Raw genomic sequence first — 23,433 nt, 5'->3', positions numbered from 1 at the left:
TGCAGTAATAGTTGTTCTTTACTAAAAATGAGGACTACATAGACAAACGAACGGATAGAGAATATGTGAGATACATATATATGTGAGAACCGTTTTCTAGAAGACGGCTGTGGCAGACCCTACTACAATACACTTAACGACAAGATTACTGTCGATAACACTCTGTCTTTTTCCTTAGGCCGACCCCTTTTCCAGTTTACACCTGTTGTTTGGTATAACCACTATTACTATTCTTAATGGCTGCATTGCACAGCTTGTGAGGTCTTAGTTCCCTGACCAGGGATTGAACCCAGATCCTCAGCAGTGAGACCACAGAGTCCTAATTACTGGACTGCCAGGAAGGAAGTCCCCCACCATAATTATTAACGATGCCCCTTCCGCATTCTAAAGTGCCCTGATTTAGATGATAAAGTACAAGGTTAACTCATCTACACTCCATAAGGAGATCAAACTTGTTTTTGAAATTCAATTATCAGGAAACATTTACCCTGGAAGAATTGGCATATTTTCTATCTGTGACCAATGTAAATCTTGCAAATGACTGCATTTCTTTTCCAGCTGCATCTAATAGGAAGGTAAGAAAGAAACTTATAGCTCAATTTTATTTACTTTGCAGGACTATCAGGCACAACTGTCTACACTCAAGATAGATCTTGGTGCTGACTTTGTTCATTCTCTCTATATCTCCTCTGACCTAAATTTATAGAGTCATAGCTGGACATTTTGCTTCAGGGATTCTTTTTTTTTTTTTCAAATAAATTTATTTATTTTAGTTGGGGGCTAATTACTTTACAGTATTGTAGTAGTTTTTGCCATACATTGACATGAATCAGCCATGGGTTTACATGTGTTCCCCGTCCTGGACCCCCCTCCCACCTCCCTCCCCACCCCATCCCTCTGGGCCATCCCATTGCCCCAGCCTTGAGCATTTGTCTCATGCATCGAACATGGAGTGGAGTTCTCTTTCACATATGATAATATGCATGTTTCCATGCTATTGTCCTAGAACGTCCCACCCTCACCTTCTCCCTCAGAGTCCATAAGACTGTTCTATGCATCTGTGTCTCTTATTCTGTCTCGCATATAGGGTTATCGTTACCATCTTTCAAATTCCATATATATGCAATAGTATACTGTATTGGTGTTTTTCTTTCTGGCTTACTTCACTCTGTATAATGGGCTCCAGTTTCATCCATCTCAATAGAACCGATTCAAATGTATTTTTTTAATGGCTGAGTAATATTCCATTGTGTATATGTACCACAGCTTCCTTATCCAGTCGTCTGCTGATGGACATCTAGGTTGCTTCCATGTCCTGGCTATTGTAAACAGTGCTGCGATGAACATTGGGGTACACGCGTCTCTTTCAATTCTGGTTTCCTCGGTGTGTATGCCCAGCAGTGGGATTGCTGGGTCATATGGCAGTTCTATTCCCAGTTTTTTAAGGAATCTCCACACTATTCTCCATAGTGGCTGTACTAGTTTGCATTCCCACCAACAGTGTAAGAGGGTTCCCTTTTCTCCACACCCTCTCCAGCATTTATTGCTTGTAGACATTTGGATAGCAGCCATTCTGACTGGTGTGAAATGGTACCTCATTGTGGTTTTGATTTGCATTTCTCTAATAATAATGAGTGATGTTGAGCATCTTTTCATGTGTTTGTTAGCCATCTGTATGTCTTCTTTGGAGAAATGTCTGTTTAGTTCTTTGGCCCATTTTTTGATTGGGTCGTTTATTTTTCTGGAATTCAGCTGCAGGAGTTGCTTGTATATTTTTGAGACTAATTGTTTGTCTGTTGCTTCGTTTGCTATTATTTTCTCCCATTCTGAAGGCTGTCTTTTCACCTTGCTTATAGTTTCCTTTGTTGTGCAAAAGCTTTTAATTTTAATTAGGTCCCATTTGTTTAGTTTTGCTTTTATTTCCAATATTCTGGGAGGTGGGTCATGGAGGATCCTGCTGTGATTTATGTCAGAGAGGGTTTTGCCTATGTTTTCCTCTAGGAGTTTTATAGTTTCTGGTCTTACATTTAGATCTTTAATCCATTTTGAGTTCATTTTTGTGTATGGTGTTAGGAAGTGTTCTAGTTTCATTCTTTTACAACTAGTTGACCAGTTTTCCCAGCACCACTTGGTAAAGAGATTGTCTTTTCTCCATTGTATATTCTTGCCTCCTTTGTCGAAGATAAGGTGTCCATAGGTGTGTGGGTTTATCTCTGGGCTTTCTGTTTTGTTCCATTGATCTATATTTCTATCTTTGTGCCAGTACCATACTGTCTTGATGACTGTGGCTTTGTAGTAGAGCCTGAAGTCAGGCAGGTTGATTCCTCCAGTTCCATTCTTCTTTCTCAAGATTGCTTTGGCTATGCTTCAGGGATTCTTAAAGGCCCCCTAAAGACACTGGGAAAGCAATGGATGCAAAAAAACAAATACATGAATTAATGATAACTCATTAAAAACTTGGTTACTTCCTGCTTTTTTGGGAAGGAGCTTGGTCTGTGAAGTCATAAGTGTTGTAGAGATCAGATCCACCCGTCTGAAAACACCCACACTTCAGCTGGGGGTCGCACCCTGTGGGAGACCCAAGGAGCACCATATTTCTATGGCCACAAGCTGTGTATCTGTAACTGATATGATTGTGTGACACTTAGAAAAGGCAGGTTTCTCACTGGGACTATGTGTACCGACTATCCCCTCCTAAGTTGTTAAATATTTTTCCTTACACCGTGATCCAAGACTTCAATTTCTAGAAATCAGTCACCTATATGAAGAAAGGTTTAAGTGCAGAAATGTAACTACAGTGGTATTAATTGTCAAAACCCAAACTATCCTTCATGCATGTTTACTAACAGTATCAGTACAGTTCATTCGCTCAGTTGTGTCCAAATTTTGCGACCCCAGGGACTGCAGCACGCCAGGCTTCCCTTTCCATCACCAACTCCCGTAGCATGCTAAAACCCATGCCCATCGAGTTGGTGATGCCATCCAACCATCTCATACTCTGTTGTCCCCTTCTCCTACAGCCTTCATCTTTCCCAGCAACGGGGTCTTTTCTAATGAGTCAGTTACTCACAACATGTGGCCAAAGTATTGGAGCTTCAGCTGCATCATCAGTCCTTCCAATAATATTCAGGACTCATTTCCTTTCAGATTGACTGGTTGGATCTCCTGGCAGTCCAAGGGACTCGCAAGAGTCTTCTCCAACACCAAAGTTCAAACGCATCAATTCTCTGCCCGTCAGCTCTCTTTATGGTCCAACTCTCACATCCATACATGACTACTGGAAAAACCATAGCTTTGACTAGACGGACCTTTGTGGGCAAAGTAATGTCTCTGATGTTTTTCACGCTCTCTTGGATTGTCATAGCTTTTCTTCCAAGAAGCAAGTATCTTTGAATTTCATGGCTTCAGTCACCATCTGCAGTGATTTGGAGCCCAAGAAAATAAAGTCTCTCACTGTTTCCATTGTTTCCCCATCTATTTGCCATGAAGTGATGGGACCGGGTGCCATCATCTTCGGTTTTTGAATGTTGAGTTTTAAGCCAGCTTTTTCACTCTCCTTTTCCACTTTCATCACGAGGCTCTTTAGTTTCTCTTTGGTTTCTGCCTTAAGGGTGCTGAAATTTGCACCTGTGAAGTTATTGATATTTCTCCCGGCAATCTTGATTCCAGTTTGTGCTTCATCCAGCCAGGCATTTCCCATGATGTACTCTGCATAGAGGTTAAATAAGCTGGGTGACAGTATACAACCTGGACGTACTCCTTTCCCGATTTGGAACCAGTCTGTTCTACCACGTCCAGTTCTAACTGTTGCTTCTTGACCTGCATACAGATTTCTCAGGAAGCAGGTCAGGTGGTCTGCTATTCCCATCTCTTGAAGAATTTTCCAGTTTGTTGTGATCCACACAGTCAAAGGCTTTAGCATAGTCAATAAAGCAGAAGTGGATGTTTTTCTGGAACTCTCTTGCTTTTTCAATGATCCAACGGATGTTGCAATTGGATCTCTGGTTCGTCTGCCTTTTCTAAAAGCAGCTTGAACATCTGGAAGTTCACGGTCCACGTACAGTTGAAGAAGCCTGGCTTGGAGAATTTTGACCATTACTTCGGTAGCGTGTGAGGTGATTGCAATTGTGCAGTAGTTTGAACATTCTTCGGCATTGCCTTTCTTTGGGATTGGAATGAAAACTTACCTTTGCCAGTCCTGTGGCCGCTGCTGAGTTTCCCAAATCTGCTGGCATTTGAGCACAGCACTTTCAGAGCATCATCTATTAGGATTTGAAATAGTTCTACTGGAATTCGATCACCTCCACTAGCTTTGTTCATAGTGGTGCTTCCTAAGGCCCACTTGAGTTCACACTCCAGGTTGTCTGGCTCTAGGTGAGTGATCAGACCATCATGGTTATCTGGTTCATGAAGATCTTTTTTGTATAGTTCGTCTCTGTATTCTTGCCACCTCTTCTTAATATCTCCTGCTTCTGTTGGGTCCATAACATTTCTGTCCTTTATTGTGCCCATCTTTGCATGAAATGTTCCCTTGGTGTTTCTAATTTTCCTGAAGAGATCTCTAGTCTTTCCCATTGTGTTGTTTTCCTCTATTTCTTTGCATCGATCACTGAAGAAGGCTTTCTTATCTCTCCTTGCTAGTCTTTGGAACTCTGCATTCAAATGGGTATATCTTTCCTTTTCTCCTTTGCCTTTAGCTTCTTTTCTTTTCTCAGCTATTTGTAAGGCCTCCTCAGACTACCATTTTGCCTTTTTGCATTTTTTTTACTTGGGGATGCTCTGGATCAGTGCCTCCTGTACAATGTCATGAACCTCTGTCCATAATTCTTCAGGCACTGTGTCCTTTGGATCTAATCCCTTGAGTCTATTTGTCACTTCCACTCATAATCGTAAGGGATTTGATTTAGGTCATACCTGAATGGTCTAGCGGTTTTCCCTACTTTCTTCAATGAAAGTCAGAATTTGGCAATAAGGAGTTCATGATCTGAGCCACAGTCAGCTCCCGGTCTTGTGTTTGCTAACCATATAGAGCTTCTCCATCTTTGGCTGCAGAGAATATAATCAATCTGATTTTGGTATTGACCATCTGGTGATGTCCATGTGTAGAGTCTTCTCTTGTGTTGTTGGAAGAGGGTGTTGCTATGAGCAGTGCGTTTTCTTGGCAAAACCCTGTTAGCCTTTGCCCTGCTTTGTTTTGTCCTTCCAGGACAAATTTGCCTGTTACTCCAGGTATCTCTTGACTTCCTGCTTTTGCATTCCAGTTGCCTATAATGAAAAGGACATCTGTTTTGCGTGTTAGTTCTAGAAAGTTTTGTAGGTCTTCATAGAACTGTTCAACTTCCGCTTCTTCAGCACTACTGGTTGGGGCATAGACTTGGTTTACTGTGCTACTGAATGGTTTGCCTTGAAACGAGCAGAGATTATTCTGTCATTTTTGAGATTGCACCCAAGTATCAGACTCTTGCACATCAGACTCTTTCACTGACTGTGAGGGCTACTCGATTTCTTCTAAGGGATTCTTGCCTACAGTGTTAGATATAACGGTCATCTGAGTTAAATTCACCCATTCCAGTCTATTTTAGGTCACTGATTCCTAAAATGATTCCTAGATTAACAGTATATTGGTTATAAAAATGATGATACATGCAAAAACTCAATATTATGCAACTGTTAAATTTGCATACAAAAATATTTGCTGACATGGAGAAAAGTTTAAGTTAGTGTAAAGAGCAAAAAATGAAGGTAAACAATTCTAATTTTCATATAAACTAAGTGTGCATATATTACTAATATATTAAACACTCAGGAACAGACACACATGCACATACACAGAAAAAATGTCTGAAACCATAAACATCAAAACGTTAATAGAATTGATAGTTAGGTGATAATAGAGTTAGAGGTCATTTTAATTTTCATCTTTCTACTTAGATTGTGTCACTTCCTGTTACAAACATGAAACTATTTTTATATAATCATATATATTAATATACATTTTTACATATTTATATACATATATGAATCTATATAATAATATAAAATACATTTAACTATTTCAAATCCATATAATCAACAAAACTAAAGTAATGCAGTTTTATAACACATACTGTCTTACTGAGCTCCTGTGACAACCAGCCTGTCCCCGAAGTTGACAGCAGAGTCGGGAGTGTCAGAAGAAGGGAGCTGTGGGGCAATGTCTGGCTCCCTCATTCTCCTCTGTTTGCAAAATTTCAAGGGGAACTTTTAGTGGGAAAGCTGGTCTTGGCTGGAGTGTGGGGAGGGTGGAGGACACAGTCAGGAGACCTGGCTCCAGTTCATTACAGTCACAACCCCAGGGACCTGGGCAACTCATGTACCTTCTCAGGCCACTTTATTCATCTTTGAGAAGAAGAGGAAGAACTAGAAGGGCCCTAGAGACTGTGCTCACCCTACTACCTGGCCATCCTCTAGGGTCCAAAAAAAAAAAAAAAGGAATTTTCTGCCCTAGATGAGGGTAGAGGGGAAATTAGCAAATCCCCAAGGATCAGGAAAACAGAAGATCGGGTGGTGATCAGCTGAGCCTTTGCCACAGAGCCAGTGGGGCATGCTGGACATCAGGGGGCAATGTCTCCCAGGCTGGGGCTGGTGGTCACCCTACCTGAACATTGCTGCCTGCAGACACCCTGGACCTCCCCCTCTCCCAGGCTCTGGGGGTTAACCCTTCATCCCACCTTTCCTCCATCAACTACATCACATTTTTCACTGAAAGAGGCAGGGCTCTGGATGTGGGACACCAGCCACGTGGTACTCACGCTCAGAAGTGGGATGGTGATTCATCTCAGGGGCAGCAAGTCTGGAATCTGCCCCTCCTGTGACACACTTGCTCTGCCCTGAGGCCCTGCTGATCAATATCAGGTACCTCATTTAATTTTCGCTGTAACCTTGCCAGCTACATGACAATGATGATCATTAAAACCATTTGACAGCAGAAGCTGTTGAAGCACAATGAGGCTAAGTCAGTTATCCCAAGGTCACACTACTAGCAAGTAGAAAGACCAGGAAATACTGAAGCCAAGGTCAGCCGACTCCAAAGTCAGTCTGTGATTCTGAACCCCATACCGGGTCGGCTCCCAATAAACAATACTCCTATTATCCATCGTCTTCAAGATGCTCCGGCTGAAGGAGGACATCTTGTGGGCATAAACTGAGCTTCTGCATATTTCTGTGCACATCCACAGCAACCTGCTTGAATTTCCCTTTTCTGACAGAGGCCAAAACTCAAACTCATCCTCCCTCCTTTCTTAGACCCTGGAAACCAGGTGTGCACCAAGTCCCCCTGTGACTGACCAACTCAAAAATGTTGGTCTCTGCTCACCTCACGTCCCTGGCACTATACCCCTGATTCCTCTCGCTGCCAATCACTCACTGACCAGCAGAATCCACCCATGGATGCACTACAGGGACTGCCAGAGGACACTTCAAAGTCACTTGAATGGCCAGGCTCCTCATATTACTAATCCACAGTGATGACTATGACAACACTGAATAATAACCAACACAAGTGCAGCAGTGCCCCATCCCACGCAGGTTTCCAATTATCTGTCTCCCCAGACTACCAATTAATGACCCACGTAGTTTTGAAAACTGCCTCATGGAGCAGCCAAACACTGAACTTTCCTGATGGATGCTATGGTTTTCATTTCAGAAACCCACCTAGTATCTTTCACAAAATCACTGACCCTCCAGTCCCTACCTGTCTGTCTCCACATCCCCATAAACTGAGTTGTCGAAAACAACACATACTGATTATCTCATAGTTTCTGTGGGTCAAGATCCTAGGCACAGCATAGCTCGATTGTCTGTTTCAGGGTCTCTCGTGTGGCTGCCATCAAGGTCTCAGCAGGGCTTGGGGCCTCATCCGAAGGCTCACCTGGGGAAGGATGTTCTTCCAAGCTCATTTATGTGGTTGTTTGCAGGATCCAGTTCATCTGGGCTGTTGGACTGAGAGCCTCAGTTTCATACTATTCGTCAAAGGCAGTCCTGAGTTCCCTGCTATCTAGGCCTCCCCAACACGGCAAGTTGGTTCACTAAGTCCACAAGGAAGAGAGTCTGTTAGCAAGACACAAGCTACAATCTCTTGTAAGCAAATCACGAAGGTGGCATCTCCTCAGTGTTAAAGGTATGCTACTGCTTAGAAGTGAGTCACACAAATGGAGGGAATTACACAAAGTCTTGACTACCAGGAGTCTGGGATCACTGGGAGCCATCTTAGAAGCCACTTCTCATAGGCCATCAATAAAGAAGGACTCTTGGATACCTATATGTGTATGGCTGAGTCCCTTTGTTTGCCACCTGAAACTATCACAACATTGTTAATCTGCTACACTCCAATACAAAAATAAAAAGTGTAGTTAAAAAGAAGGACTCTAGTGCAGAGATCCTATACCCACTCCCAAGAAAACACTCCTTAAAGCAAAAGAACAACAGGTTCAGACACTAAATAATTTGAAGACTCTTCCACCAGTTTACTCTATTTGATGAAAACACTAAAGGAAGTATTCTAAATAAATGAATACTGAATGAGAAGATAGACCTCAAAATAAGAGAGCAAAACAATGATTAGCAATAACTGTTGTGGTAAAACATTTGCACATTCATGTAGCTAGAGTTAAATTATGGTAAATAAAGTGATTGGGACCTTGAGGTACAAATACTAAGTAAGTTTTCTTGAAGCAGAATTGACTTACCCTAAGAAAAATACAGTCTTCCAAAGATCAGTTTAAATATTGCTAGAAAAACCCAAAAATAATACTGTTCATCTTCCTGAGGCAAATACGGGTGATAAATATCCTTCTCTACAAGGAAAGGCTGATTATATTCTGATCAAATAATAGAGAACACATAAATCATGCCTGTTAGAAGTGACCCAATATATAATTGTACAATTAGTAAACATAAAAAGCATTAATGCGGTAAGGGGGAGGGACAAAAATGAACAGAAGCATCAAAGTATTAGGAAGAAGGAAAGAAAAACGTTGCATTTAGGAAACAGTAAAATTGATAATAAGGATGGTATAATAGAAAAGACAAGATTATCGTACTTACACGTATTTAAATGGACTAAAGCCGAAGACACAAGTGTGTGATGAGAGCAACAAATGTATACAGTTGAAAAGAAGCATACCTTAAACAGTGAGAAAAATAAGGTTTAGGCAAAGATACACAAGGTTGTGCATGCTCAGTTGCTCAGTCGTGTCTGACTCGTTGCAAGTCCTGGACTGTAGCCCCCAGGCTCTTCTGTCCATGGAATTTTTCAGGCAGGAATACTGGAGTGGAGCGCCACTTCCTACACCAGGGGATCTTCCCGACCCAGGGATAGAACCCATCTCTCCTGCATTGTGGGTGGATTCTTTACCACTGAGTCACCTGGGAAACCCACACAGAAGGTTAGTGGCTGCAAAATAAAAGAAGCAGTGATGATGTGCTTGGCAAAGTAAATTCAAGGTCAAAAGGACTCAACAAGCAAAACAGAGAAAACCCATAGTGGCGTTGTGCAAAAGAGCCTAAGATTGTGCAAAACTTTGGGGTTTCCCACCTCTACCTGCCAAAAACACAACTACAAAGAGAAATTTGTCTTAAAATATTACAACATTTATTCTATCTTTTGATAACAGAAGAGTTGGAACAGACAAAAAGACAAAAGTCAGAGTAAAGAAGCAGTAACTGTCAAACTAGATAGAAAAGTCCTAATGAGTAATCTGAACCTAACAGAAAATATGTTTTCTTACATCCATGAAAAGTCTTACAAAACTCACTTGAGTAATCTGGGCCACAAAGAAAATCTTGAGTCATGTTTGGAGTTCAGATTCAACATGCTACATTCTCTCATCACAGTAAAAGCATAATTACAAATATAGAAAGGAAAGATAGCCAAAACTGCTTAAGCAGTTAGAAACTAAGAAACATTCCTCAAAAGGTAGAATCAGAGTGAGAAATCAATTCTGAAGTTGCACTTTTCAGACCAGAGTTTATGAGGTACAGCTGCATTAGAAAAACGTGTGTAGTTTCAAATCCTTTACTACTATAATAGACTGGAAAACAAAAAATAATAAAGTTAGGAATTCAATTCAAGAAAGAACAAAATGAAGCAAACACATACAAATGAAACACAAAACAAACAATCAAGGTGGCAATTAATCAAATGAAAGTTTACAGAAATAAATATAAACTTAGGGAGTATAAATAAAACTAACATCTAATCTTATAATTATTTAAAGGGATTAGCTCCTGGAAAATATGATCAAGAAAGAAAAAAATACAATACTGGGAATAAAAAAAGGAGATATGGCACCAGATAGGGAGTGCATTAGATAACTAATATACTAGTGATGGTGGAATATGAGGTGTAAGTCTAGAGCAACATCCCGAAATATTTAGATGAAATATCTGAGTCCATGCAGAAGAAACAATAGTGAAAATTACTTGCCCCCCCCAAAATCTCTGAGGGTCAAGTGAATATAAAAAGAACAGGAAGAGTAGTTGAAGTCTCTCATTGGAGGCATACCAGTCCCCACAGGCAGCGTTACTGGACACACCTCCACCGGCCTGGCAGGGCCTGGCAAAGGCAGATGTGGCAGAGGTCCCAATCCTCTTCTGGCAACCCTACAGGCATTAGGTAGACAGAGTCAGCTGGAAAGAGTAGACCCAGAGCAGGGTAGTGGGAAGAGGAGAACAAGACAGGATCAGAGGTCTGGGAGTGGGGGTGTGCATAGACCAGGACTCTACTGACAGGGGCCAAGGCTGACAGAAGGGCTGGGATCTCATGGTATGGTGAGGGGTGGAACAAGATGGGCAGGGGCAAGGGCACGATCGCATTGACACCTTGAACTCTCCTCAGTGTCCCAAAACGGAATCATCACCTTTTCCCTCCATTGCAACATTTTTCCAGCACCTCTGGCCTGGGGAATGCCAACAATTATACAGAAGTTGGTCAAAGTGCACTGATCAGGTGACAATGACAGAACTGATGGCCTGGGACGGGGGACTCAGGGTCACTGGTACCCACTTTGTAGCCTCACCTCTCCCTTGACAGAAAAGGACAAACTGAGCTGAGTGTGCAGCACTTCTCAGCCAACTCCAAATGAGCCTGCCACCCAAGTAAAGCTGCACTGTGACCCACCACCATCGGAGGTGTGGAATTGAGTTTGTGGGCACAGAGACTGGATTAGGGGCCACCAGGAGATATTAAAATGTCTTGCTAATCTCAAGTTTCTAAACAAAACTCTGGCCAGTGGGAGATGAGCACAGGGCAGACCCTTTGGCCCCGCCCAGATTCAGGAAAGAGAGAGACGGGGGATAAGAGAAAGGACAGAAATGGGGAAATTTTAAAGACCAGTCCACCTTAAGGAGGCGTAGAGACAGGATGCTAAATGGGGAACAGAGAAGCACAGAGAAACTTTGAGATGCCCTGAGAAAGACATGGTTATAGGAACAGGTGTGTGAGAAATTTGTAGTGTCTCCCTTGGACCAGGTATCGGGCATAGGACCTCAGTTGAGCAGAGCTCAGCTGTCTATTCTGGAGCGAAGGTCAGTGGTGAGTGGATCATGCTGGATTGCTTGGTGAAGCATCAGGGCCGGCAACCCTGTCCGATTCATCATGGCTGTGCGCTCCTTGTGTTCCTGCTCAGCCAGCTCGTGCAACTGCGGGGGGTAAGTGTGAGAAGGGGCTTCTAGGATCCCATGCTGCCCCTCAGCCACACTCAGCCTCGTAACCTACCACACAAACATGCTCTAGGTCCACCTCGGCACGCCTCAGCTTCTCCCAGCAATAGTGGAGGTTGCAAAGGCATTTGGGGAGATGACAGAAATCATCAGTGACCTCAAAGACATTGTGCACTAGTGGACAACCACACACCTGATCATCTGGAGCCTGAGGGCAGAAAGAATAATGATGAGGTATGGAGGGGGGTGGCTATGGAGGGTGATCGGGCAGGTAAAATGAGAGGAAGAGGGGGATTGGAGGGCAGTCGGGCAGAAGGAGAGGGCCGGGAAGTGACCTAGCAGGAAGGAAGAGAGGAATTCAGTGATTACTAGGTAAAGAAGAAGGGGGCAAAGCGGGTATGATCAAGCACGGAGGATGGAGGAAGAAGCTAAGCTGGGATGTAGGAAAGGGTGTGATGGGTAGGATGGATGGAAGAGTAGAAAGAGATCAAACAGGAAGGAGAGGAAGGATGGAGGGGAAGTCTGACAGGGAGAAGTAGATGAATGTGAGTGACAGCCGCCCAGTCATGTCCAACTCTTTGCGACCCCATGGACCCATGGAATTCTCTAGGCCAGAATACTGCAGTGGGTAGCCTTTGTCTTCTCCAGGGGATCTTCTCAAACCAGGGATTGAACCCGGGTCATCCGCATTTCAGGCGGATTCTTTACTAGCTGGACCACAGTAGATGAATGGAGGTTGGTAAAACATAGAGGAGGTGAGGAATGGGGTCAGGAGTGTGGAGGGATGAGGGCTGATCAAGCAAAGAAGAAGGGATTTTGGAGATGAGAAGCAGGGAGAAGGTGACTGGACAAGTGAGGCAGCAAGAATAAAAACATAAATGAAGGGAAGTCCGAAATTCAAAAGAGAGGAATTGAGGGTGGCTTTTCAGGGATGGTTGGGGTGGAATGTCGGGCAGGGGCTAGGAAAAGAAAGTAGCTGGGCACGCAAGGAGACAGGATGAACAGGAGATGGTTTTACAGAGCAGGAGAGGAATGGAGGCTAGACAGGCAGAAAGAGAGAGACAGGCAGAAAGAGAAATGTTTGGGGGGGGTGTGGTCAGGCAAGGAGCTTATCAATAAAGAAGCAGCAACCAGGCAGAGAGAAAAGTGAGACTAGAAGATGCCTGAGCAGTAGGGCGGGGGAGTGTAGGGGAGGTCAGGAAGAGAGGAGGGGACCCACCGAGATTGGTCAGTAGGTATGAAAGCAGTCAGGCAGAGGGAAGAAGGAATAGGAGGCACTTCAAGCATGGAGAACCAGAAGAAGAAGGTGGTCAGGTAGGGAGAAGGGGAGAAATGGAAGGTCATGAAATAGAGAAGGAAAAGTCTCACCTTGGGGTCCACTGAGGGCTTGGGACCTCTTACTCTGTGGGTTGTAAACATCGTAGAAGAGCCTTGTGGCTCTGGGGAGAGATTGAAAGTGAGGTGCTAAAGATGAAGAGGAGGGTGGTTTCACCCTGAACCCAGGCCACACTTTCTCCCAATCCCACCCAAGTGGGCTTCCCTGGTGGCTCCTCACACAAACCCTGCCCCCCAATTCACCCACTTTTGCCTCTGAGCCCACCCACATCCTGCCCTTGATCTTGCCCACCCTGCTCCTGCTCCTGTCCACATCATACCTTGGAAGCTTCAGCTTCATCATCAGTCCTTCCAATGAATATTCAGGGATGATTTCCTTCAGGATTCACTGGTTTGATCTCCTTGTAGACCAAGGGACTCTCAAGAGTCTTCTGCAGCATGACTATTTACCAGAAAAGGCAAGCATAGATTAGCCTCAGGGCAAGTTATTGAAACCTGTAGTTCACTGGGTTCCACCTCCAAGGTTCCCTCAATCAGTTGACTCTGAGACTTTTCCCTAGTATTCCCTGGCTGAGGGTTTCGTCCTGGGCTTTCCTGATTCCCTTGTTCCTGCAGGTTCTGCATTCTCAGGAGTCTCTTTCTCCAGTCCCTCATCCAGTGTCTTGGCATACTGTAATAATGACATACAGTTTTCCCACCTAACTTGGCTCCCTTCACGTGTTGTCCAGAGTAGGGGTTCTTCCCTTAGAAAATAGCTGTAACCAAGTGGCTAACACAGTGATGTTTAACTGCTTCTTTTCTCCTTCCTTTTTCTCTAGCATGCCCCCAAATTGAGCAGCTGCTGCTAAGTTTTATGCAATCGTCTGTTCTAGGTTGAAGCAAACGTTGCTAGGACTAGTGGGTGATTTTGAACTGCCTCTGGATCCAGGCCGGTAAGTTGTGGGGTGATTTCTCCCAGCTCACTTTTCGTAGAAGGACTTCAAGTATGGCCATGTGCAGGCCTCTCAGTGGGTCCCTCAAGTCATTAGTTCTTCCATGGTTGTGGGAGGTGGCATATAGTCTGAGTCTTTTGGCCACCTTTCCCCCTGATATGCTGGGTTGCTTTTCGGTCCTGACATGCCTGCTCCATCAACCAACCACAGCCTGCTGCTTGCACAATTCTGTGCAGCTACCAGGGCACATCCCAATGTTTGGGGCTGTAAATTGAAAACACACTGCCAGGTACTTGTGCAAACTTCTGTGGGTCTTTCCTGGGCCCACAAAAAGAATCCCTCAGTGAATAATGTAGGGAAGTTGAACAGCATGTAGATTTGTACTGTTTCAAGTCTGGGTAGCCACTTAATGGCATCAGTTTCATTGGCAAAGTGGTTAGGGAAGGCTAACTGTCTTGTCATTGAGTCAGGAAAAATGTAGAATTAGATGACTCTTGGGTTTCCTTTCCCATATTGTATTTTTCAGCCTAGCACCATTTTTGCTGGTCTATTCCAAGTGACAAATCCCCATCCTGTAGCCACCATGGGAGGTGGGGTGGGGACACCGTCTTTTATTAAAGTTCCCACTTACTCCTTAACAGTATTGCTTTCTCATCTCGGCTTTTCTAGCTATTTAGTTTGTAGATAAGAAAATACTCTTGAAGACCGAGATCTAGGCTAAGCCCGAAATGGAGTCAGAGCTGGGGCATGAGACTCACACACCTCACATAGGGCCGATAATTCATTACTGTCTCCTTGTCCTTCTTTGCAGGGAAATCTATTTAACTGCCCATCTTGAAGATCATAGTTTTGCCTTCACTAGAAGTCTGATCGAGGTGTGAAGATAAAGAGATGCTATGGAAAGGGACCAAAATGAGGGGAGACAGCAGAGAAAGGAGGAGGAGGATTTGCAGAAAGAGAAAGTGACTTTAATTCTCCCATTTCCTCTTCCATTTTCCTACATCTTCCCAAATAGTGTTTAACCTTCTTCCTAGGATGATACTCATCCTGTAAACACAAGTAATTCCTTTGCTGGGGATGAAAGTGCAAGTGTTAGTCGATCAGTCGTGTCTACCTCTTTGCAACACCATGGACAGTAGCCTGCCAGGCTCCTCTGTCCGTGGGATTCTCCAGGCAAGAATACTGGAGTGGGTTGCCATTCCCTTCTCCAGGGGATCTTCCTGACCCAGGGATTGAACCCAGGTATCCTGCGTTGCTAGCAGATTCTTTACCGTCTGAGCCACCAGGGAAACCTGGGCAAGAGGTTCTTCTAAAAACCACCGCATGTGTTAATTCATCCAAATTAATGGAAGCATCCTCAGGCCAATATAAGCCTGCATTTTCCTTTCAAATGGATTCCCTTCCAAATGTCATCTAGAGCTCTAGTGGCCATTCAAGAGAGAAGATCTGCAGGCAACATCTGGGCTTCCCGTCTTTCCCACCATTAAAGCTGATGGTGACCCTGATGGATTTTTAGGTCCTGTATTACGCATGCTTACTCAAAAAGAAAATCTAGAATCTGGACAGTGAGATCCATGCAGGTAGTATTGGAAAAGAGCAAAGAGCTAAGGGGGAGGCATTTTATAATTCATCTTCACTGGTCTGCTCAGTTCGGGAAATTTCAGGCCATCCCAGCCTCATCAGCAAACTGGGAAAATTAAAAATACAGTCTCCTGAAAACGCAGGAGATCTTCTCCACAAATGGAGAATAGAGACAGAATGATTTCATTACTGAGTATTAAACCAGACTGTGCTTGGCATCATGCGCAATCTGCTAATCAGACTGCAAAGGTAGCAAGAAATCAACCTTTTGCTTAACTGAGCATACACAGTCCAGTACCTGAATGTTCTTAAGAAGAACGACAACTAGTGGTCCTGCAAGAGGACCTGAGACCACCATTTTCTCTACATTCTCTTGTAGTTCATCCTAAGCTCAGCTGGTCATGGTAGTGGCATCTGTGCCAGTTAATTGTCTTTATCCGAAGGCAGAGTCAGACTTCTCCTGTCTCTTATGACAAGCAGGTATCAAGGAAAGATAAGCAAGCCTTCCTAAGTGATCAATGCAAAGAAACAGAGGGAAACAATAGAAAGGGAAAGACTAGAGATGCCTTCAAGAACATTAGAGATACCAAGGGTACATTTCATGCAAAATTGCGCACAATAAAGACAGGAATGGCATGGACCTAACAGAAGCAGAAGATATTAAGAAGGGGTGGCAAGAGTACACAGAAGAACTACACAAAACAGATGTTAATGACCCAGATAACCACGATGGTGTGATCACTCACCTAGAGTCAGATATCCTGGAAGTCAAGATATCCTGAAGTCAGATATCCTGAAGTCAAGTGGGTCTTAGGAAGCACCATTATGAACAAAGTTAGTGGAGGTGATGGAATTCCAGCTGAGCTATTTCAAATCCTAAAAGATGATGCTGTGAAAGTGCTGCGCTCAAATGCCAGCAAATCTGGAAAACTCAGCAGTGGCCAGAGGACTGGCAAAGGTCAGTTTTCATTCCAATCCCAAAGAAAGGCAATGGCAAAGAATGCTCAAACTACCACACAATTGTACTCATCTCAAACACTAGCAAATTAATGCTCCAAATTCTCCAAGCTAGGCTTCAACAGTACGTGAGCCGAGAACTTCCAGATGTTCAAGCTGCTTTTAGAAAAGGCAGAGGAACCAGAGATCAAATCGCCAACATCCGTTGGATCATAAAACAAGCAAGAGGATTCCAGAAAAACATGCATTTCTGCCTTATTGACTATGCTAAAGCCGTTGACTCTGTGGATCTCAACAAACGATGGAAAATTCTTCACGAGATGGGAATACCACACCACCTAAGCTGCCTCCTGAGAAACCTGTATGCAGGTCAAGAAGCAACAGTTAGAACTGGACATGGAAGAACAGACTGGTTCGAAACTGAGAAAGGATACGTGAAGCCTGTATATTGTCACCCTGCTTATTTAACTTCTATGCAGAGTACCTCATGGGAAATGCCTGGCTGCATGAAGCACAAACTGGAATCAAGATTGTCGGGAGAAATATCAATAACTTCACATGAGCAAATTACACCACCCTTAAGGCAGAAACCAAAGAGAAACTAAAGAGCCTCATGATGAAAGTGGAAAAGGAGAGTGAAAAAGCTGGCTTAAAACTCAACATTCAAAAAACAAAGATGATGGCATCCTGTCCCATCACTTCATGGCAAATAGATGGGGAAACAGTGGAAACAGTGAGAGACTTTATTTTCTTGGGCTCCAGAATCACTGCAGATTGTGACTGCAGCCACAAAATGCAAAGATGCTTGCTCCTTGAAAGAAAAGCTATGACAATCCAAGAGAGTGTGATAAAAATCAGAGACATTACTTTGCCCACAAAGGTCCGTCTAGTCAAAGCTATGGTTTTTCCAGTAGTCATGTATGGATGTGAGAGTTGGACCATAAAGAGAGCTGAGAGGCAGAGAATTGATGCTTTTGAATTTTGGTGCTGGAGAAGACTCTTGCGAGTCCCTTGGACTGCCAGGATATCCAACCTGTCAATCCTAAAGGAAATGAGTCCTGAATATTCATTGGAAGGACTGATGCTGCAGCTGAATCTTCAATACTTTGGCCACCTGATGTGAATAACTGACTCATTAGAAAAGACCCTGTTGCTGGGAAAGTTTGAAGGCTGTAGGCGAAAGGGACACAGAGGATGAGATGGTTGCATGGCATCACTGACTTCGACAGACATGAGTTAGAGCAAGCCCTGGGAGTTGGTGATGGACAGGGAAGCCTGGCGTGGTGCAGCCCATGGGGTTACAAGGAGTCAGACAGGACTGAGGGACTGAACTGAACTGAACTGTGTTCCAGCTTAGAGCCAGGGCCTGAGGCTAAGGTGCCAGGATGACAGAGAGACAGAGCACTGTCTGCTTTGGTGTTTATCGTTCAAGGAGATGGCTCCTAGGCCCAAAAGAAAATTATTCCCGGGTTGTTTTGCTGGCAGAAGGCTTATGAACCCTTTTCAGATTTACATATGTACCCAAGGGGCAGAGGAAGGGTTTATAAATACCAGTTTTCTCAAGGAAGTGTTCTAAGAAAAGGGAAGGAGGAAAAGGTCTCTTTCTCTTCTAGCAACAGGGAAGATTCCGTTTTTTAAAAACGGCTGTGAGTTTTAAAAGGCTGTGAGTTTCCTAAGCCTGAGTTCCCGCAGAGGTGACGCAGATCATCCTTGACAAATGCCTGCCTGTGCACTGAGTTGCCTTACAGGAAAGGACCCTGAGCCTGGGCAACCTGCTCCCTAAGAGAAGCCTGGAAACCAGCCTTGGAGTCATTTGCTGTAAGCACAAACCTGAGAAATGCCAGGGAAAGAGCACTCGGGGCCTTGCTTTCCTGTCACACTCAGCAAGATGTGTAGGAGCGCAAGAGACCCATGGAGGAGTGTCTTCCAAGTCCAGTGGGACAGAAAAGAAGGCCTAGGCGGTGACACAGCACTCCCAGTGCCATCAGTCTGTGCTGTACATTTGTTTACAGCCACAAAGTCTCAAATGGCCAGGGCCACCGGAGCAACATACATTCCGCTGGCGGTAATCCACAGTGAGCCTGCACCCCGCGCTGGTTTTTCCCACTGGCCAGACTGGGCCATTGTATTGATGCTTTACTGTCCTAATCTACCTGCCACATCTTAGTCTTAATCAAGGCCGTAACTTCTCTTTGTCCTCCAGGGATTCTCTGCTGTTTCTCTTCGGACACCTGGGAGAGGATAGGGAGATGGGTTGGGGAATGCACTGCACACTCTGCTGTCATCTCTCTACATGTGGCAGCCCCTGAACCAGAGAATTTCCTTTGGTCTTCATCCAGCATTCCTAGAACAAGCATGCAAAACACTGTCCCGGTGATGTATTGGGTCATGGAAGCAACAATGACAGTTCTGTTGACCCTTGAACAACGTAGGGGTTAGGGGCACCAACCCCCCTCTGAGGCAAGAATCCAAGTATAACTTTAGACTCTTCCAAAACTTAACTACTAATAGTCTACTGTTGACTGGAAGCCTTACGGTTAACATAAACAGTTGATTAACACATATTTTGTATGTTATATCCATTACCTGGGCGCTAGTGGTAAAGAATTCGACCGCCAGGGCAGGAGACGAGCAAGATACGTGGGTATGATCCTCGGGTGGGGAAGATCCCCTGGAGAAGTGAAAGTCTACCCACTCCGATATTCTGGCCTGGAGAATTCCACGGACTATAAAGTCCACGGGGAAGCAAAGAGTCGGACACGACGGAGCGTCTGTCAGTCAGTCCTGACGTCCCTGCCTTCAATCTCGGTGCTTGCTTCTCTTACTTACTCGTAAATGTCTTTTTCCACATGGTTCCGGCAGAATAGGGCACTTTTATCTGTATTCAAAACCTCTTCAGGCAGATATCCCTCTCCTCAGCGGTTTTTCTGCCTGGTATCTGGAACGCATCTGCTGCCCCCTAGTGGGTGCAAGCTGCTTCTCCTCTCATCTTGACATTTTAAAAGCCAAACAAACTTCTTTCTTAAAATTATCAGACCTTTCTTTGCTGACATTGCATTCCCCAGCTTCAGATTCTTCACCTTCCTTTGCTTTAGGTTGTTGTTGAAAGACTTGGCTTTTCCTTGAATCATATAGAGGCTTTTGGTATGCCTTTCTCAGAGCAATCCTGCATCTACATTACAGCTGCATTTTCAAAATTAGATACAGCGTTTCACAAAAAGTGCAAGGTTTTCAGGCCTGTTGGTATAGCTGCAATGGCAGCTTCACCAATTTGCTTTTTTCAAAAGCAATAGGCCTTACGATGGGTTCTTTTTTCTTGAAATGGTGGGAAACCACAGCTGCAGACCTCAACCTATAGCAAATATCAAGCAGTTCAATTTTTTGTTGTAATGCTGTGGCTTTTCTCTGCTTCTTGGGAGCACTTCCAGCATCACTAGTGGTTTGGTCTGGTTCATGGTGTCATTCAAGGTTTACAATATTGCACTAAGCATGATGAAAACTACTTGAGAACCATAGGAGATGGCTTATTACTTCAACACACAATTTTTTGGAAAAACAAACTGCTCACACAGAGATGATTACTATCACATGGTGTTTAAGTGGATACCTGCATGTCTTGAGCTCATGGCAGGTGCAAAAGGAGCTGGCTATGAAATGATTACAGTAGTAGGTATGGACTACGGTTCAATTTATGCAGTTAGAATGTATTCCTGACTTTCTCCATTGCTTACATTTCTCTTGACTGTGAACCGCGCCATGGATTATAAACGTGTGCTTGAAGTTTTGATAAATTTTAACTTTTTATAATAGATTTGTGTATATTTTATGGTAGTAAATGCCAAAAGAGACTGTTATCTACACGTACTTTATGAATTCAGGATGTACCCGCTATTTTCTTAATTTTTCAATATTTCTAGGTTACACGATTCATCTGCAAATTTTTCAAATAAGTTGTTAAAACTCCAAAGAATGTTTTCAGTAGATGTTTTGAAAAAAATGTATGCATGATTGGACCCATACAGCTCAGAACCATGTTGTTCAGGGGTCAGGTGTACATTGAATTGACTTAACAGGGCGACTTTATGGTCCTTTTCCCTTCTCCAGGCCTAACCCCCATCAGTTGGATCTGGGTGCTCTCTCACCCCTCGAGATCAGATAGAACGGTCGAGGTGCATGTCGCCAACAGATCCTTAAAAGTCCAAGTCTCTCCCTTCACCAAAGTTCTCCAGAATACTCAGAGGGGGGTGTATGGCCTTTGGTCCCTCTTGGGAACAGGAAGCCCCACTCCAACCCAATAACTGCTTCAAAATGGCCAATTGCAGAATACAAGGGAAGGAAGGGACAACGTGTAGAGTGAGAGTGTGGCTCCATGCCAGAAGGCAAGTCTTTACCGTTATGTTTAGTTTTGAACAACGCAGCAGCTGCTTGGGCCTCAACCAAAGGATCTCATGTTTTCAGTATGCCCAGAGCTTTGTATCGGGCAGCACGTTCCTTGTGACTGATGCCATCTCTTTCAAATTTGAGGATGCCTTGATTCTGCAGCCATGGCCATGTGGCTTTCTAGTTGTGCCCATTGGCTAGCTGAGGTATTACTAGTGCAGTTGTTCTGTCACTAAGTCGTATCCAACTCTTTGTGACCCCATGGACTGCAGCATGCCAGGCTCCTCTGTCCTTCACTATCGCCCAGGCTTTGCTCAAATTCATGTTCATTGAGTCAGTGGTGCTATCTATTCATCTCATGCTCTGCTGCCCCCTTCTCCTTTTTTCTTCAGTCTTTCCCAGCATCAGGGTCTTCTCCAATGAGTCAGCTCTTCGCATCAGGTTGCCAAAGTATTGGAGCTTCAGCTTCAGCATCAGTCTTCCCAATGAGTATTTAGGGTTGATCTGTTTAAACATTGACTAGTTTGAGTTCCTTGCAGTCCAAGCGACTCTGAATATGGTGTGTGATCCCTGAAGGGAAGACTAGAGCAGTAGCAACTTTTAAAGATGTCCACTTTGATTCAGGGCATGTGCTACCCTTTTTATTTACAGTGGGGGAGCAAAAAGGTTTTCTTGACTTCTTAGGGTCCCTGGCTGAATGGGAAATTTAAGCTGACAGAGAAAGATTAACAGAAGAAAAGCATACACATAAGTTTTACATGATGTGGGAGCCTTGATAAGGGAATGAAGACACGAAGCAACAGTTTGACCTGAGGAGTTCTGTGCTGGGTTAGAGGAAGACTGGATGGTTGTGGAGGAATATGATAAGTCAGAGAGTAAGTTTAGTAACTGGGAGAGACTTAGCACAAACTGTTTCTTAGGGTCCCTTTGTTTTCTGAGATAAGTAAGGATGCTCTTTTAGTCTGGGTATAGCCAGGGAACCACTCACCTGAGGGTTCAATGACCTGCTTCAGGGAAGAAGGGCAGGGGGGAAGGTCGGAGGGAACGCACTGTTTCAGCTGTTTTCTCAGAGTCTTTCCGCTTAGAGTATTCTATACACCAAGGTGCCATGTTTGGGGGTAGCACATCTTGAAGTCCATCTATACCTCTATAACTTCCGTTTTTACTCACTCTTAAGATAAAGGCTAGGGAAATTTTTCAGGGCAGTGGAGCTGATCTCAAGAATGTATCTAGAATTTTGGGGGTCAATTTCTCTCTTGGCAGTATGTCGTCTTCATCAGCATTATAGATCCAGTATGGGGCAGTAGAGCCCGGATGCCAGTCATTGCCTCATCTGTGGTTTCCTACGGAAGTTTGTCTTGGTGAAATCTCCCCAAGAAGCTGTACCACAGCAGGAAGGATCTACTACAGAAACCTCTGAGTCCTTTGGCTGTGGTTTCTCAATGCATCTGAGGTAGGCATGGTAGACTGTAGATGGACTGAGCCATAAGACATTTCAGCTTCTTTTGCAACAAGTTTCACATCCCCTCCTGCTCCTTGCTCAACCAACCAGCGAAAGCTGTCACCATGTGCCTGGCTTCTGTCCATGCTGGTCATGAGTTTCTCTCCTTTTTCCCTGAGTGTAGATGCTCACCTCTGAAACTATTGTCTGAAGAAATGTTGCGAGCCACATCTGCCCTCCCCCAGCTCCTAGTACAGACTTCCCTCATTTTACTTGTGCCTTGCTTTATTGTGCTTTACAGATATCATGAGTTTTTTTTCTTTTTTTCAATTTTTTTCCATTATACTTTATTACAAGATATTGAATATAGTTCCCTGTGCTATATAGTAGGTGCTTGTTGTTTATCTATTTTATATATGGTAATGTACATCTGATAATTCCATACTCCGAATTAACACCTCCTACTTTGGTAACGATTAAGTTTGTTTTCTGTGTCTATGAGTCTGCTTCTGTACTGTGGGTTTTTAAAAAAAAAAACAAAAAAAACCAAATTGACAGTTCGTGGGCAACCGGGCATTCCGCAGGTCTGTTGGCACCATTCATTTTTCCAATAGCATTTGCTCACTGCCTGTCTCTGTGACTCATTACAGTAATTTTTGCAATATTTCTCACTTTTTCATTATTATTATACTTGTTATCTTGATCTATGATCAGTGATCTTTGATGTTACTACTAATCCATGACTCTAGGTTGGCAAACTTAGATGATAAATGTATGTGTTCAAACTGCCTTGCTTCCTGTCCTCCTCAGGCCTCTCTTTCCCTGAGACATAATAATATTGAAAATTAGGCCGGTTGATAAACTTACAATTTGCCTCTAAGTGTTCAAGTGAAAGGAAGAGTCTCTCAGCTCAAATCAACATCTAGAAATGGTTACGCTGAGTGAGGAAGGTGCATCAGAATTTGAGGCAGGCTGAAAGCTAGGCCTCTTACACCAGTTACTGAAGTTATGAATGCAAAGGGAAAGTTCTTGTAGGAAATTAAAAGTGATGCTCCAGTGAGCACATAAATGATAAGAAAGAGAAATAGACTTACTGCTTGTAAGGTA

The 23,433-nt window shown here is 43.8% G+C and overlaps 1 protein-coding gene across 1 annotated transcript in view; it reads left to right on the top strand.

Moving 5' to 3' along the window:
* The window catches only part of LOC145535702 (uncharacterized), a 54,490-nt gene extending 35,676 nt beyond the window's left edge, over positions 1-18,814 (top strand). Inside the window, 2 exon segments of the mRNA XM_081564074.1 lie at positions 16,987-17,489; positions 18,808-18,814. Of these exon segments, the coding sequence (XP_081420200.1) occupies positions 16,987-17,489; positions 18,808-18,814 (510 nt within the window).
* Positions 18,815-23,433: the final 4,619 nt, after the last annotated feature.

Source organism: Giraffa tippelskirchi, chromosome X (assembly GCF_054371585.1).
Source record: "Giraffa tippelskirchi isolate mGirTip1 chromosome X, T2T-mGirTip1v1.2.pri, whole genome shotgun sequence".
NCBI classification, from domain to species: domain Eukaryota; kingdom Metazoa; phylum Chordata; class Mammalia; order Artiodactyla; family Giraffidae; genus Giraffa; species Giraffa tippelskirchi.
The sequence above is the reverse complement of the archived record's forward strand: the minus strand, read 5'-3'. Positions and strand labels throughout refer to the sequence as shown.